Source organism: Bufo bufo, chromosome 8 (assembly GCF_905171765.1).
Source record: "Bufo bufo chromosome 8, aBufBuf1.1, whole genome shotgun sequence".
NCBI lineage: Eukaryota > Metazoa > Chordata > Amphibia > Anura > Bufonidae > Bufo > Bufo bufo.
Window position 1 is genome coordinate 4,476,729 of NC_053396.1, and position 17,998 is coordinate 4,494,726.

Sequence of the window (17,998 nt, forward strand, 5' to 3'; positions counted from 1 at the left end):
GGGTATCCGAGCACTGGACATAGGGATACATTATATTACAGGGTATCCGAGCACTGGACATAGGGATACATTATATTACAGGGTATCCGAGCACTGGACATAGGGATACATTATATTACAGGGTATCCGAGCACTGGACATAGGGATACATTATATTACAGGGTATCCGAGCACTGGACATAGGGATACATTATATTACAGGGTATCCGAGCACTGGACATAGGGATACATTATATTACAGGGTATCCGAGCACTGGACATAGGGATACATTATATTACAGGGTATCCGAGCACTGGACATAGGGATACGTGATACTGCAGGGCATTATAGTGAACAATATTCACCATCCATATACAGTCAGCAGTTGTTGTGGCTCGGTGGTTAAGAGCACCAATGACTTCCAGGTACTTGGCTGAAGGAAGGGGACGTGATGCGCCGTTTGCACGGTTTCCCTGGGGTTCGGTGACCCCGCTCGCCCTTGTTTTTCCTGTATTGTGGGTGTGTTTTTTTACCCACTGAGCCCCGGGAGACACACAGACAGCGTCTTGCTGCGATGTGCAGACAATGGCGTGTCCCGCAGCTCAGACATCATTATTATGTCAGGTACTCTGCATACAGTATGAACAGGGGCCGATGTGGGTGGCATGGCCTCTGACGGTGGGCAGGGGCTCGGCGGCTTCATTGTTGTGTTTATCATGGGTGCATTGCTTACCCTTCATCGCCTAGCCCAATCAGGGGGACGCATCCGCAGAGAGCCTGCTGACCACCTAAGGGGGTCCACCTAGGTCCCAGTTGGGAACCTCTTCTTCCCGTGATGGGTTTGTTAACATATTAGGGTCCCCACTGAGACGGAAGCGGCTCTGAGTTATTCGGAGTAGTTGGTCTTCACAGAGAAAATGGAGATTTTTCATGTTTTTTATTCTTGGAAGGGAGGAATACATTTTCTTGGTGATTCCGTGAAGTGTGAGGGTTTTGCGCAAGGGGCCCGGCTGGTGTTTAGAATGCATAGAATCTGTCTGCTCACTCGCTCGGACATGAAGTGCGTCCCCTCGCTGGAGCTGCCGCGCTTTATCTGCTTACATTTGCTGTGCATTCTGGAAATGCAAAAAGTGTAAAATCCAAACTCATGCATTCTGATGAGCGCCGGGCCCTTGGCTCCAAACCTCTACCCCTAGGGGGTGGGTAAGGGCAGACATCAGCACCCCTCCTTCCAATACTGTGGTGCCCATAAGGATTTGTGGGTTCATAGATGCTTTCATGTCGCGCTGCTCCTCCAGGGGCCCCACGGCCATCTTTGAGGGACATGCCTGTATGTCCTAACCCTATGGGACCTGTCACACACACATGCTCATCATACGCTGCCCCCAAACCCATTGAGCTCATTATAAGGCCGTCCCTGTTATAAATCACTCAGCTTACTTATAAACCAGAGGACAATGGCCGCCGCCACACAGCGTGGAGGATGACTGATTGACTTGGGAAGCGACAATTCACTTTATAGATTTGTTTCCTGAAAACTTCAGCCTCAGGACGATCAGGGGCGTAGCCCGGGCCTCAATAGACCTGGACCTGCACAATAAACTGCATTCGGGCTCCTGCATATGGCGTATGGCCACCCAGGGCCCCTCCTCCATTGGTATAATGGGCCATAGTGGAGGCTGATGGGGTGCTGGGTAGCGCCTGGATGTACCCACACCGCTAAATCTTTTTATAATATGTTATTTCTAGGCTGAGATATTACTGTGTAAAGTTACAGGCCTGAGGCTGCACTACTGATACCAGAGAGAAAATCCCATAACTGGCCACATCACTGTGCACATAGAGCCGAGGAAACGATTAATATGTAATACATCTCCTCCTTCCAGAAACATGGGATCCCCGTACCGGTCACCCCAAAGAGCCCCTGGAGTATGGATGAGAACATCATGCATATAAGGTAACAGAGGCCTGACACTCGGGGTACAGGATAATGACACTCGGGGTACAGGATAATGACACTCGGGGTACAGGATAATGACACTCGGGGTACAGGATAATGACACTCGGGGTACAGGATAATGACACTCGGGGTACAGGATAATGACACTCGGGGTACAGGATAATGACACTCGGGGTACAGGATAATGACACTCGGGGTACAGGATAATGACACTCGGGGTACAGGATAATGACACTCGGGGTACAGGATAATGACACTCGGGGTACAGGATAATGACACTCGGGGTACAGGATAATGACAGGCTGACACTCGGGGTACAGGATAATGACAGGCTGACACTCGGGGTACAGGATAATGACAGGCTGACACTCGGGGTACAGGATAATGACAGGCTGACACTCGGGGTACAAGATAATGACAGGCTGACACTCGGGGTACAGGATAATGACAGGCTGACACTCGGGGTACAGGATAGTGACGCTGACACTCGGGGTACAGGATAATGACAGGCTGACACTCGGGGTACAGGATAATGACAGGCTGACACTCGGGGTACAGGATAATGACACTCGGGGTACAGGATAATGACGCTGACACTCGGGGTACAGGATAGTGACGCTGACACTCGGGGTACAGGATAATGACATTTGGGGTGAAACGCAGATAATACATTTGCTCTGTATCTCGTTGCAGCTATGAAGCGGGGATCCTGGAGAACCCTAAGGTGAGTGATGAAGATGGTGTCATGCCGGCAGCCATAAGGTGTGAGGACTGGTATAGTGGCTGTGTCCCCTCCGTCTGGTACACAGCTGTGGTCACCTGACATGAGGGGATGTTACCGGTCTCATGTACAGTGGGGGTGATGGAGAAGACCACCTGTTTTCTGTCCCGGAGAGCTTACAATCTAGCCTGATCCCCTGACTGATGCGGTCTTTACCCTCCTGTCTGTCGTGGAGTTGCTGCAGGTAAACAATCTGTCAGCACTGCTTACACCATCATTCAGGATGAGCGTGCACCAGGGGGTGAGCGCCGCTGCTCCACTGCTCCGCAGCCCGAGGGGAACGTCCACTTTGTTCCAATATTTAGGTTAACATTCAGTCTTTGATCAGTTTCTCACCTCAGTGCTCGCAGGAATCCGGTAAATCTGCGGAGACATTTACAGTTCAATCAGTTGTGGGAACGCAAGATGACGGATAATCGAGCACAGAGGGCGAGAAATCTAAGGGTCACCCAAACCAAAAGACATCTATCCTCTATCTATCTGTGTAATATCTATCCTATATCTATCTTATATCTATCTGTGTAATATCTATCATCTATCTATCTCGTATCTATCTGTGTAATATCTATCTATCATCTATCTATCTTATATCTATCTATCTGTCTATTTTATATCTATCTATCTATCTATTTCTCTATCTCGTATCTTTCTATCTATTTATCTATCTATCTCGTATCTATCTATTTCTCTATCTATCTCGTATCTATCTATTTCTCTATCTCGTATCTATCTATTTCTCTATCTCGTATCTTTCTATCTATTTCTCTATCTATCTATCTCGTATCTATCTATTTCTCTATCTATCTCGTATCTATCCATCTGTGTCTCTTTCCGCTCTACCCCCTTTCTTTTTTCTCTTTTCTCGTACCTCATCTTCTCAAACCAACTGCAGGGGTTTATAAAAAGCAGATGGTTGGGCCATTTTCTGCCTCCTTGAGACCTGATTGAGGGGCAATGAGGCATTCTAATGTTAGAAAGATAGAAATTTACTTGCTTTAACTTCATATGGCGCTTTGAAAGAGTTCATTCAGACTCGGACACAACAACATCAACTGGGTGAATAAAGCATTGACGGCACAAGCATCCTTACACCAGCCTTCACTTCACGCCCCATTTCCTCCTAATCTCCCCTCGCTGCCCTCGCGCTCCCTCTCCTCTCCCCGCTCCTCTTTCTTACATTTCACTTTTATGAGAGGGTTTTTTATTTTTAGATACAGTCTTTATTTTTTATTATTTGCTTCTCTGTATTTTGCTTCACTTCCCTGCTTTCCTCCATGACAAGTCTGGATATGGGGGAGGGGGGGGGGGGGGGGCTCAGACCTCGGCCACTTGTCATATGAACTGAGAGTGGGAACAGGAGTATCCGCACCATACCGACAACTCGGACACCATTTTATTTGCTTTGTGATTATTTGATTTAATAGGGTTGTCAAGAAAATGGACACAAAGAGAATTAGATTTCCAGGGTTTAGTAAAAAGTCTTGGAGTCTTGGAATTTCACCTCTCAACTTTCACTTGGCTTGAACCCCTTCTGTTAGCCTGAACCTCCTCACTTGGCTTAAACCCCCTCTCTTAGCCCCAACCCCTTCACTTGGCTTGAACCCCCTCTCTTAGCCCGAACTCCTTCACTTGGCTTGAACCCCCTCTCTTAGCCCGAACTCCTTCACTTGGCTTGAACCCCCTCTCTTAGCCCGAACTCCTTCACTTGGCTTGAACCCCCTCTCTTACCCCGAACTCCTTCACTTGGCTTGAACCCCCTCTCTTACCCCGAACCCCTTCACTTGGCTTGAACCCCCTCTCTTACCCCGAACCCCTTCACTTGGCTTGAACCCCCTCTTACCCCGAACCCCTTCACTTGGCTTGAACCCACTCTCTTAGCCCGAACCCCTTCACTTGGCTTGAACCCCCTCTTTTAGCCTGAACCCCTTCACTTGGTTTGAACCCCTTCTCTTAGCCCAAATCCCTTCACTTGGCTTGAACTGCTTCACTTTGCTTGAACCCCCACACTTATTCTGAATCCATTCACTTGGCTTGAACCCCCTCTCTTAGCCCAAATCTCCTTACTTGGCCTGATACCCTTCTTTTGGTATGAACCTCTTCTTTTAGCCCAAACCTTCTCACTTGGCTCGAACCCCTTCGGCTAGGGCGTTGCTAGGGTCTGAAAACATCCGGGGCACAAGCCCACTGTGTTGAAATTGCACATTAAAGGCATGCTTAAAGGGGTGTTCTGGTTTACGCAAATGAAGTGCAGACATTATATAATGCAACATTCGGTAACTTTCCAATATCTGTTATGTTTCATTTCCTCACCACTGCAGAAATCTTTGCTTGGGCCCTTTAATATTGATGAGAGTGGACCCTGGGCAACCCCACAGATCATCCCCCTACCCCCCTTGTACTTGTTCCGCTGATCCTCTACTTGCGGGCTGCGCGGGCATGAGTTCAGTCACTTCGGTGCGCAATCCCATCCTGCGGCGTGTGATCCTGCGAGACCCGTGACCTCCTGCGATCTCCCGCGATGGGTCTCGTGGGATCATGCGCCGCAGGACGGGATTGCGCACCAAAGTGACTGAACTCATGCCCGCGCAGCCCGCAAGTAGAGGATCAGCGGAACAAGTACAAGGGGGGTAGGGGGATGATCTGTGGGGTTGCCTAGGTCCAATCAATATTAAAGGGCCCTGGAATATCCAAATAAATAAAAAATGCTACTAGCATAACATTCGGGGCACTGGACAAAACCTCCGGGGCTCAAGCCGTGAATGTTTTGACCTAACGACGCCCCTGTTTAGCCCAAATCCCTTCACCTGCCTTGAACCCCTTCACTTTGCTTAAACCTCATCACTTATTCCGAATCCGTTCACTTGGCTTGAACCCCCTCACTTGGTCTGAGCCCCTTCTTTTGACATGAACCTCTTCTCTTAGCCCGAGCCCCTTCTTTTCCCAAAACCCCTCAGTTGCCCTGAACTCCTCTTGGCGTGAAGCCCCTCAGTTGTCCTGAACCTCTTCTCTTGGCATGAAGCCCCTCAGTTGTCCTGAACCTCTTCTCTTGGCGTGAAGCCCCTCAGTTGTCCTGAACTCCTCTTGGCGTGAAGCCCCTCAGTTGTCCTGAACTCCTCTTGGCGTGAAGCCCCTCAGTTGTCCTGAACTCCTCTTGGCGTGAAGCCCCTCAGTTGCCCTGAACTCCTCTTGGCGTAAAGCCCCTCAGTTGTCCTGAACCTCTTCTCTTGGCGTAAAGCCCCTCAGTTGTCCTGAACCTCTTCTCTTGGCATGAAGCCCCTCAGTTGTCCTGAACCTCTTCTCTTGGCATGAAGCCCTTCAGTTGTCCTGAACCTCTTCTCTTAGCATGAAGCCCCTCAGTTGTCCTGAACTCCTCTTGGCGTGAAGCCCCTCAGTTGTCCTGAACTCCTCTTGGCGTGAAGCCCCTCAGTTGTCCTGAACTCCTCTTGGCGTGAAGCCCCTCAGTTGCCCTGAACTCCTCTTGGCGTAAAGCCCCTCAGTTGTCCTGAACCTCTTCTCTTGGCGTAAAGCCCCTCAGTTGTCCTGAACCTCTTCTCTTGGCATGAAGCCCCTCAGTTGTCCTGAACCTCTTCTCTTGGCATGAAGCCCTTCAGTTGTCCTGAACCTCTTCTCTTAGCATGAAGCCCCTCAGTTGTCCTGAACTCCTCTTGGCATGAAGCCCCTCAGTTGTCCTGAACTCCTTCTCTTGGCTTGAACCCCCTCACTAGGCCTTAGCCCCCCTTTCCAGCCTGAGCCTATGTGGAATATCAGAGGCTGCTGGGCAAATGGAAACCTGTATTTTTTTTTCCGAGATCCTTCCTATTCCAAACTACAGTCGGACACAATTTTACATTCCCCGCACCCCAGGCCCCCAGCGTTCCCCTGTCTCGGCCCCATTCCTGGCAGGGAATGCTGCTCCAGCGGTTTTTGTAGGTGTCTGTGTGTTTTTTCCCGAGCATGGAGCGCAGGGTGCCGGGTGATTGACAGGCATTACCACGCCCACAAGTCAGCAACCGCGAGCAATCAAATGGGCCACAGTAGATTTTAGCCGCTAACCCAGAAAGGGCGTGAATGAGGAGCGCGGAGAGAAGGCGCCTTCTTATTGTGACTCTGCCAAGCCTGGCATTAGGCTGATATGTTTTTAGATGAGTTTCTGCTTTGTTCCTCTCCGCTCCCCCTGATGTATTAACCTCGGGGACACGGTGCGAGCGCGTTCCTGCAGAGCACCTGCTGGGGTCACCCGCTCTGATTTCATTCTCTAGTTTTGCAGAATAAACGGCTGTGATATAGACGGCGCTCTGTCTTCAGGCAGAAAGACTTCAATCTGGCGGCTTCTGATCGTGCGTCGGGTACAGGCGCTCGGCCTACGTGCCATTATAGGACGCTGCTGTCAGCAGTTATTAGATGGGTATTATAATGGGGGGGGGGGGGTACAAAATGGCCTCCACTGTGTGGCTATAACTTGTACCGGATGCTTCCCCTGCCGTAATGGATGCAGCGAATGCCCTGCACCAATATGGATGCCATGCTGACACACTCACTCGCCAGGTTACATTTCTGTTAAAGTCGTTACTAGGGATGAGCGAATCGACTTCAGATGTTTCATGTTTTGCAGGAGCTCCATACAATATTAGAATGTATTGGCTCCGATGAGCCGAAGTTATTGCTTCGCGAAGTCTCGCGAGACTTCGGGTAATTTCATAAATTAATTTGTACTGTAAAAAAAAAACTTTCCCGAATTCGGGTTCGGGTCCAAGGTAATATTCTCATATCTTACACTAGTAATATGGACACTGGTGTGGACATGGAAGTGGCCAATCAGATGGCAGCTTTCATTGTTTTCACGCAGGTTTGAAAATGAAAGAAACAACCTGATTGGTTGATTGAGGGCCTCACTTAGAACAGATAAGGTCAGTGTTGCCCATGGCCAGGGTTGGGCCCACCAGAGGAAATGACTGTGAGGGCCCACCCTCTGTGCATACAGGACCTCAGGGGCCCAGTTTTATTAGGGGTCCAATATTGTCAGAGCGTCCAGTAGGCCAGTCTGACCCTGCCCATGGCAACCAATGAGATTTTTGCTCTCATTCAAATGCAAGAGTTGCCTAACCAATCAGCTTTCGTGTTTCTGTTGCAGGTTAGAGGATGGAGCGTTCTGATTGGTTGCTGTGATCGTGTCCGCCATACTGCCACCTTATAACTTCCCATGTTATTTTCCTGCAGAACCACGCTCCTGATGAGCTTTATGTGAAAACGAAAGACCCCCGCACCTCCCCGAACACCCCTGACATCTTGGAAATTGAGTTTAAGAAAGGTGAGTCTGTGGCTGGAATCGCACAAGGGCCCTGGCTCCTGAGGGGGCCCCAAAGACTTAGGCCTCTTTCACACGAACGATACGGATTCTCTCTTGATCTGTTCAGAAAAAAAACGGATGGTTTTGCACAGAAGTTCAATCAGTTTTTTCCGCGTGGGTGCAATCAGTTTTTGATGCGTTTTTTATGCGCATGAAAAAAAATCAAGAATTGCAAACGACATCTCCATCCAGATGCCATCCGGTTTTCTCTGAAGCCCCATTCTCTTCTATGGGACCGCAGAATATAGGACCTGCTGCGATGTTTCCTGAACGCAGAAATGATGCGTGAAAAATGAACAGGTCAGAATTCAGTGCGGCTGCAATGCGTTCACGTCACGCGCCGTGCCCGGACGGAAATCTCGCTTGTGTGAAAGAGGATTAATAGATCAATGTATATAATCGTAGTAGGCGGGGGCCCTTTTAAAGATTCCACATTAGGGTCCAGGTGAAGTTGTGTTTTTGGCCTTTATAAATAAAGTTGTTTGAAACAAGAATGTGACATCCAGCTACATAGTGCGGCCGGAGAACCTTCGTTATTACATGCCGCACTGTAATTCGGGGCACGTGAGCCCCCTGCCGGGACCACCCGCTGACATAAGCCCCACCCATACACATACTTACCATACGCAGTCAGTAAATTAGGGACCAATAGGCCTCGCCTCTGAGCTTGCATAAGCCCACCCGTTTTCGGCCCGAGAAAGTCTCTGTAAATTTGGGCTATCTCTGAAAATTAGGGACAGTCTCTGCAAATTTGGGACTGTTGACAGCTATTCATGCTAGGCCACAAAGGGGGTGGGGTTACTGAAAATGGCCCTTCCCACGAGGTTCGGGGGCCTTCCTGGGCGGGGCTTAAATGTCCCAATTTTGGCCATGCTAATATGTTATAACTAGTGTAATTACATGGCAAACAGTACGCTGGATCCATGGAACGTTCCGGAGATGGGGACGAATATGTGATATTATCTGCAAGCGTGGGCTGGGCTTATCATAAATGATTGCACATGCAATACTAATACTAAAAATATATACTATAATACCGTAATGGTATAAATACTGACACATAGATAATATAATCATAACAGAATATGCTGTAAAATATTGGATATAAATATAATAATAATGCTGGAATTAATAATAACATTAATATAAAAATTTAAATAAATCAAAGCTTTTACTTCTTATAATGATCCAATAGAAAGAATTATATTGTAATAAAACCCTATAATAATGAATACAATAGTACAGAATATTTTTTTTAATTATAGAATTAGTAATAAATATTGAATAGAAATAATAATAAATTATATTTTTTAATCTTTTATTTTCCGGTCTTTTCCCGCCCGCCACCTGACATTCACCCGCACTATAACACGTGCTCCATGATATGAAGACCATTTTTTCATCCCCCCCCCCTCGAAACCATTATTCTTACTGGAAAAACGCAGTCCTAAATAAATGCAGAATTCAGTACGGACTGAGCAGAGCTGACGCGGCGGAGCCCGTGCGATGGTACCGGCGTCTGGCAGCTGCTCGGAGCCTGCGCCGTCGCGACACCTCCAGCGACTCCTTTACACATGGCCTTATAGTAACTTCTGCTATTGTCCCGGCGAGAAATTAAAGTCCCATCGTGCTCCAGACGGGACAATGGCGGCTCCATTCACCTCCCGCTCCATCAGATTATCTATTTGAAGTTCTAATCTAATTATTGACTATTTGAAAACTATAAGCCGCGGCGCAGGACGGGCGGACTACAGACGGTAGAAAAAAAAAAGAAAAAAAAAAAAAAAGACCCTTGTTCGAAAGAAAAAAAAAAAAAACCCTTTAAATATAAATGGGATCTGCAGACTGATGAAGGCGGCTTAAAGTTCATTATTGCAAAGAATTACATTTAATAGCATCAGAGGTGATTGGCGTTGAATGGCGCAATCAATACTAATGGGGGCAACAGATGGAGAAAAGATTAAGCACAAAACTAGCCCCGGCTCCGCTTTGTGGCGAAACAAGCCCTTGTCAGATTCATGATACATTTATTGCTCATTTCACTTTGCAAAAAGAATAATGCGCCCTTTCTTTTCATAGTCTGTCCTCTCCCTCCCACCCGTAGCCCTTCCATCCGAAAATCCCCCCTCGCCCTCCCCGGGGCTCAGCCCGTACACCACACCCTTCCCTCTGCCTTTCTTGTGGAAGGTGTAATAATTAATTCATAGGGTCTCCCGATGGCTGCGAGGCTTTAACTTTTTTTTTTTTTTTACTGATTGCCCCCCCCCCCCCCCCCCTCCTTCTTTTAAGCGTTGACAGGTCTAGAACTTGGTTGGCGCTCACTGAAACAGACATTATGGGAGGGTCGGAAACCCACCAAGCAACTGGCCACCAGCTTTTCCCCCTCCTCTGTCCCCATTTGTCAGGCTCACATCTCTGAGTGGTGAGACAGAAGGTGCGGGGCCGTAAGACAATGGAGGACCGTGAAATGCAATTAAGAATGGGGCTGGTGGCAATTTCACAGTGTATGAAATGAAAGACAGGGTGACAGTAGAGACAGGCAGTGGGCCCAGGGGGGGCGCAGGGGGCTCATTTTATTGCACTTTCTATTTTACCCTAAATCTGTAACCCCCCTCCACCTTCTGGTTCTTAAGGAGTTATTTAGAGTTCATATCTGTCTCATCCATTAAACGCTGCTGTGTGCGGCACGGCCTCGTTGGTAAGCGCTCGGATCCCCTGAGGGGCTCATTCTCTGCCTGTAAATGCGGATACGAGCCTTGATTGTCTTTTTTTTTTTTTTCTTGATCACAGGTGTCCCCGTGCAAGTCACGAACCTTCAGGACGGAAAACAGCATCGCACCGCGCTGGAGCTCTTCTCCTATCTCAACGAAGTCGCGTAAGTTGGAGACACGTGTCGTGAGGCACGCCTGTTTGGAGGTCCCGGGACTAACATTAGGGAATGGCATTATCTGCTGTACCCTAATACACTAGTCAGGGTACCTCCAAACTGGGGATACCGTGTACAAGTCCCTACGGAGTGCACATATTTACCGCCATCATGTGGCGCACTTCAGTGGCTTCTACCTTAGAGCTTCTGCTCCACAAGACCAGGAAAGTGGAGGTGCCCCAAGGATGGCGCAGCACCATGGGGTCCAAGCATGACTGCCGCCATCCACTTTCCCAACTCCACATACACCACAACAGTATCAAACATGGAAGGGAAAGTGACTGCACCCCGAAAGTGACTGCACCCTAACTTCATACAGGGTCACGGTGCAAATAGGGAAAGCCATGACTTTTTGATCGGTTTTAGAATCCATTGATCTTCATGCCGCTCAGCAAGTTCACTTCACCTTAATGCAGAGTGGGTCTACCCCACCTCCTATGTCAAACTGGGGTGCCTTGGGCCCCCTGAGGGCCCATCTCCAGTTATACAGAACAAGGCTGTATCAATAAACCCTTCAGATCTGTTCATGTCGGCCCACGCCAGGGTCTCCGGGTCCTATGATCAGCCAGTGCCACCATGCCCCCTGACACCGAGTCCCTTCCATCCTGAAGAATGTGGCATGGTCAGCTGCACAGCATGATGGTCCAGAAGAACAGGCCCTGACCGGGCCCCCGCCCCTGCAAAATGACATCAGGCAATAAGTGCAATTAAACCAAGGCCTCTATGACCCTGCGGCCACCCTTTAACCTGCCAACCCTCAGTGCCACATTAAATTATCATATGGTGTTGCGGCTTCCATGTTTCCCCCCAGAAACAATGCGCTCCCGTCACAAAGCAGTCCTACCAGCTATAAAGAGAGGATATTATAATGCACTTATAGACTCGAGAGATGATGAAGAGCAGGCACAATAAACATCAACCTTGTAACCGCCTATTGTGACTCAAGAGCTTTCTCTTCATCAGTGGCTAGGTAGTGAGCGCCCCCTACTGGAGGACGCAGCGGCTGCGCAGATCTCAGGGGGGGGGGACCCCACTCCCTGTATGGGGGAGATTTGCAAGGTTAGATGGGTGAAATGTGCCCGACCACTGACGCTTTTTTCCTCTCCGCAGGGGCAAGCACGGCGTGGGGCGGATCGATATCGTGGAGAACCGATACATTGGGATGAAGTCACGGGGTAAGTGTCAGGGATTAGAGGAATCCTTCCACCGTGATTGGGTTTCCCATGCCATCATACTAACCTTCCGCATCAGGTAGGGTCAGTCATCCCACCAGCCATTCTTGGTGATGTGGCCCCCCATTAAAATGAATGGAAACTCTACGAGGTGGAGTCGTCGTTCCTAGATTTCTGGATGTTGTCATGTGGCGCCTCCCTATCAAAGTGCCGTTACCTAATGTACTAACCCATGCAAAGGCTAGAGGACAATACACACATTGCATACAGGGAAGAATCTGGGGTCCTCTATGGAGGTTTAGGTGACATCTTACAATGCTGACAATATGCTGCCACCTATGGAAGAGCAGCTCTGAAGCACAAGCTGCTTCTCTACAAATTGAAATACTTAGCGAAGAAGAACATTCATGAGCGCAGGACATCTACGGACACGTTCACATACAGCAGCAGGGATTTCCATAGAGGCCATGCATATTACTATCACAGCACCCCCTACTGCTCGGTGGAGCGACTGCAACAATAACCGTATGCATCTGCTACTAATAGATACAAACATATCACATGCATCCATCTAATCCTAGTTTTTTGCCAGGAGAGGGGTTAAAGCAGTATCCCATCTACATGCGTAAAGGGCTGTTCCCATCTTGTAAAGTGATGGTATATTGTTTGGCCCCCACCGATCCTGGGAATGAAGGGGCCACAGCGCTGATTTAGCTCTGCCTCCCGTCCTAAGATTTCCTTGCATGGGAGGTGTTAAGGGAACGCAATGCTACAGCAGTGCTGTGGCCCCTTCGTTCTACGGGCTGGTGGGGGTCCCAAAGGTTGGACCATCATCGGTTATATCCCAGCAATACGTCGGAAGTCGGAATACCTCTTTAAAAGGGTTGTCCAGGAACAGAAAAACATGGCTGCTTTCTTCCAGAAAAGGTGCTGGACCGGTCCATGGGTTGTGTTTGGTATTGCAACTGCAGTGAATGGAGCTGCGATACCACACGCAACCTGTGGTACCATCCTCTTTGGACTCCAGACTGATTTACGTTACCTGCACTGATGCACTGTAACAAACTATCAGCATAGAGGAGATATTTGGGCTGCTGATGTGCTTACAGAGGATTGTGTAGACTGGATACAATTGCAGCAAACTCTCAGCTACGAGAAGTAATAGCCTCTGGAAATAAAGAGCGTGTTCCCATTCACTGACAGGAAGCAGAGATCTTGACGACAGTACAGATTTATAGCCCAGAGTCTACTGGACAGATGACATAAGACTGCAGGCGTGTGCGCAGCGCTCTCCGTGCCCCTCACTACTACTCCCCTAACAATGGACTGCTCCCTCGGCAGCTGAAATTACAATAGATTTGATGCATATTATGTCTTTCACAACCTCATTATCAAATTATGTTTTTTGCACTGAAGGAGGCCTAATTAAGTCAAGTAAATTAAATCTGTGGGAGGGAAAAGTGCGGCACGTTCAGGCTTTTAATTCTGCCAAAAGAACAAAAGCTTGTGTTTTTTCATTTTCCTTTTTGTCTTTGTGGGTTTTTTCTTCTTTTTTTTTTAAACAGAAGCGACGATTTCATTCACCGCCTGAATGGAGAAAAGTTTCTAAAAAGTTTGTTTTGTATCTTGGCTAAGAAAGGGTCGTCGTCCTCGTAGCAGGGGGTCTGTGTAATTCCCTAGATTGGCACATTAACATCCAAAAATCAGTGGTCTTTTTGTTGTTGTTGTTGTTATATAGACGGGAAAGACTGAGGAGCTGTTCTGCATAGATGGATCGATGTAAATGGGCTGAATACACGGAATGGCAGTCCTGGGTTAACACTAACATGTTCCTGGTGGTCTAGGGTGGCTTAGGGGTGGATGACTATATTTCTGGTGGTCTAGGGTGGCTTAGGGGTGGATGATTATATTCCTGGTGGTGAAGGGTGACAAGGGTTGACTATTATATTCCTGGTGGTCTAGGGTGGCTTAGGGGTTGATGGTTATATTCCTGGTGGTTTAGGGTGGATGATTATATTCCTGGTGGTCTAGGGTGGCTTAGGGGTTGATGATTATATTCCTGGTGGTCTAGGGTGGCTTAGGGGTTGATGATTATATTCCTGGTGGTCTAGGGTGACAAGGGTTGACTATTATATTCCTGGTGGTCTAGGGTGGCTTAGGGGTTGATGGTTATATTCCTGGTGGTTTAGGGTGGCCTAATAGTTATGGTGATTTTCCAATATTCCTAGTAGTCTAGGGCAGTGAAAGGGTTAATGTTAATATCTCTGGTGGTCTTGGGTAGTGAAGTGATTAATTACAGTATTCTTCGTGGTCTTGCGCAGTGAAGGGGTTAGTGCCAATATCCCTGGTGATCTAGATCAGTGAAGTAATTTCAGTATACCTGGTGGTCTAGTACAGTCAGAGTTTAATTACTGTATCTCTGGTGGTCAAGGGTACTGAAGAAGTCAGTGTCAATGTACCTGGTGGTCTAGGGCAGTGAGAGGGTTAAAGTATTCCTGGCAGTCCACAGCAGTTAAGGGGTTGATGTAAGAAGACCTTGGGTCTAGAGCAGTTAAATGTACGATTCCTATGCAGGGCAATAGAAGAGATGAGAACCGGGGGAGACAGGAGGGGGCGTCTGTTGGCAGTGCACTTCCCTCTAGGATGGGGCAGAGCGATTCTGGAGCGTTCTTCCCCACCATTAAGGGGGAAGCTTAGGGAGTCTGCATGGGAGCACACCTCCCCTGTGCTGTGCAGCCCTGCAGCTTAGAGGGGACATTGGTCCCTGGTGGTCTTAGACCACCAGGAAGATTAAAATAAAGCACTTCATAAACTAAGGTAATAAAGAGGTTAATGGCACTGACCCTTGTGGTCTAGGGTCATGAAGGGGATACTGTTAACATTCACCAGTGGGTTAATTGAAAAGGTCCTGGTCTAGGGTAGTGAAGGGATTCATTATACTAACTGTGGCGGTCCAAGGCAGTGAAGGGGTTAATGGTGGACCAGGATGGTGAAGGAGTTAATTGTTAATACTTGTCTTCTATCAGCTGCTTAAAAGGGTTTCTGAGATTCAGATATTGATGACCTATCCCCATCAATATCAGATCTGTGGGGGTCTGACGCCTGGAAACCCCACTGATCAGCTGTCGGAAGAGGCCGCAACGCTCCGGGCAGCACTGGCCACCATGTTCATGGGTCACAGGGCCGAGGTGTAGCTAAGTCAAATGAATATCAAATGTAATACCAAGCACAACCACTATGCAATGGACGGCGCTGTGCTTGGTGAGCTGCGGGTATCAAACCCCTGCCGATAGGTCATCAATATCCGAATCTCAGAAAACCACCTAAATACGGCCAGACATCTTAGACTGTGTTATGGCCAACAGCTATTTCTCCCGACACGCCAGGATTGGCCGAGCATGCATGTATTCGCATGTAGAACGGAATAAGCCGCTGCTAGATCAGGACTAGGGTCGCCGGCTCACTGATGTTCTTCTCGTGTATGGCCAGCTAGTCCTGTCTGTGACGGGGCATGCCCACCATGAGAGCTCTGCCTGATCATTATGGGAGTGGATGAACCCACAGGGCCCCTCTCGGTTGGCCATCCTTGCAGTGTGGCGGCCATTTTTTTCCTGGTGCCGTTCCCTCGGCAGTATAATCAGTTTCACTCATCAGATACAGCGGGGAGCAACATGTTTATTCATCAAACGATAAAAATAATTCAGTGAAAAGCCGAGCGCCGAGCTTGTAACAATGCCAAAAATCTGTTAAATTACACCCCGTCCCGAAAATATGAAGATAATGAGAAGGAACTGCCGAGTAAAAGACGTGATTTACTGTATGACTTCACTATACTGCTGTATCTAATCCTATCCTGTGTGATACTGTCTGCTGAGCTGTGTATCTAATCCTATCCTGTGTGATACTGCCTGCTGAGCTGTGTATCTAATCCTATCCTGTGTGATACTGCCTGCTGAGCTGTGTATCTAATCCTATCCTGTGTGATACAGTCTGCTGAGCTGTGTATCTAATCCTACCCTGTGTGATACTGTCTGCTGAGCTGTGTATCTAATCCTATCCTGTGTGCCTGCTGAGCTGTGTATCTAATCCTATCCTGTGTGATACGGTCTGCTGAGCTGTGTATCTAATCCTATCCTGTGTGATACTGTCTGCTGAGCTGTGTATCTAATCCTATCCTGTGTGATACTGTCTGCTGAGCTGTGTATCTAATCCTATCCTGTGTGATACTGTCTGCTGAGCTGTGTATCTAATCCTCTCCTGTGTGATACTGTCTGCTGAGCTGTGTATCTAATCCTATCCTGTGTGATACAGCCTGCTGAGCTGTGTATCTAATCCTGTCCTGTGTGATACTGCCTGCTGAGCTGTGTATCTAATCCTATCCTGTGTGATACTGTCTGCTGAGCTGTGTATCTAATCCTATCCTGTGTGATACAGTCTGCTGAGCTGTGTATCTAATCCTATCCTGTGTGATACTGTCTGCTGAGCTGTGTATCTAATCCTATCCTGTGTGATACGATCTGCTGAGCTGTGTATCTAATCCTACCCTGTGTGATACTGTCTGCTGAGCTGTGTATCTAATCCTATCCTGTGTGATACTGTCTGCTGAGCTGTGTATCTAATCCTATCCTGTGTGCCTGCTGAGCTGTGTATCTAATCCTATCCTGTGTGATACGGTCTGCTGAGCTGTGTATCTAATCCTGTCCTGTGTGATACTGTCTGCTGAGCCTTGTATCTAATCCTATCCTGTGTGATACTCCCTGCTGAGCTGTGTATCTAATCCTGTCCTGTGTGATACTGCCTGCTGAGCTGTGTATCTAATCCTATCCTGTGTGATACTGTCTGCTGAGCTGTGTATCTAATCCTATCCTGTGTGATACTGTCTGCTGAGCTGTGTATCTAATCCTATCCTGTGTGATACTGTCTGCTGAGCTGTGTATCTAATCCTATCCTGTGTGATACTGTCTGCTGAGCTGTGTATCTAATCCTATCCTGTGTGATACTGCCTGCTGAGCTGTGTATCTAATCCTATCCTGTGTGATACTGCCTGCTGAGCTGTGTATCTAATCCTATCCTGTGTGATACTGTCTGCTGTATCTAATCCTATCCTATATGATACTGTCTGCTGAGCTGTGTATCTAATCCTATCCTGTGTGATACTGCCTGCTGAGCTGTGTATCTAATCCTACCCTGTGTGATACTGTCTGCTGAGCTGTGTATCTAATCCTATCCTGTGTGATACTGTCTGCTGAGCTGTGTATCTAATCCTATCCTGTGTGCCTGCTGAGCTGTGTATCTAATCCTATCCTGTGTGCCTGCTGAGCTGTGTATCTAATCCTATCCTGTGTGATACGGTCTGCTGAGCTGTGTATCTAATCCTATCCTGTGTGATACTGTCTGCTGAGCCTTGTATCTAATCCTATCCTGTGTGATACTGTCTGCTGAGCCTTGTATCTAATCCTATCCTGTGTGATACTGTCTGCTGAGCTGTGTATCTAATCCTATCCTGTGTGATACTGTCTGCTGAGCTGTGTATCTAATCCTATCCTGTGTGATACTGCCTGCTGAGCTGTGTATCTAATCCTGTCCTGTGTGATACTGCCTGCTGAGCTGTGTATCTAATCCTATCCTGTGTGATACTGTCTGCTGAGCTGTGTATCTAATCCTATCCTGTATGATACTGTCTGCTGAGCCTTGTATCTAATCCTATCCTGTGTGATACTGTCTGCTGAGCTGTGTATCTAATCCTATCCTGTGTGATACTGTCTGCTGAGCTGTGTATCTAATCCTATCCTGTGTGATACTGCCTGCTGAGCTGTGTATCTAATCCTGTCC

At 48.0% G+C, this 17,998-nt stretch overlaps 1 protein-coding gene and 2 long non-coding RNA genes across 3 annotated transcripts in view; 1 reads left to right on the forward strand and 2 right to left on the reverse strand.

The window, feature by feature from the left end:
• The window catches only part of ASS1 (argininosuccinate synthase 1), a 78,552-nt gene that overhangs the window by 46,172 nt on the left and 14,382 nt on the right, over nucleotides 1-17,998 (forward strand). The window contains exons 8-12 of the mRNA XM_040404863.1: nucleotides 1,867-1,937; nucleotides 2,634-2,664; nucleotides 7,939-8,029; nucleotides 10,859-10,943; nucleotides 12,105-12,169. Of these exons, the coding sequence (XP_040260797.1) occupies nucleotides 1,867-1,937; nucleotides 2,634-2,664; nucleotides 7,939-8,029; nucleotides 10,859-10,943; nucleotides 12,105-12,169 (343 nt within the window). The remainder of the gene's footprint in view (nucleotides 1-1,866; nucleotides 1,938-2,633; nucleotides 2,665-7,938; nucleotides 8,030-10,858; nucleotides 10,944-12,104; nucleotides 12,170-17,998) is intronic.
• Nucleotides 3,952-4,989, reverse strand: LOC120977098. The gene is made up of 2 exons (XR_005773821.1): nucleotides 4,064-4,989; nucleotides 3,952-3,983 (listed from the first exon to the last, which is right to left on the reverse strand). It is a non-coding gene; the product is annotated as an uncharacterized LOC120977098 (long non-coding RNA).
• On the reverse strand, nucleotides 13,716-14,787 carry LOC120977099. The gene is made up of 2 exons (XR_005773822.1): nucleotides 14,547-14,787; nucleotides 13,716-14,430 (listed from the first exon to the last, which is right to left on the reverse strand). It is a non-coding gene; the product is annotated as an uncharacterized LOC120977099 (long non-coding RNA).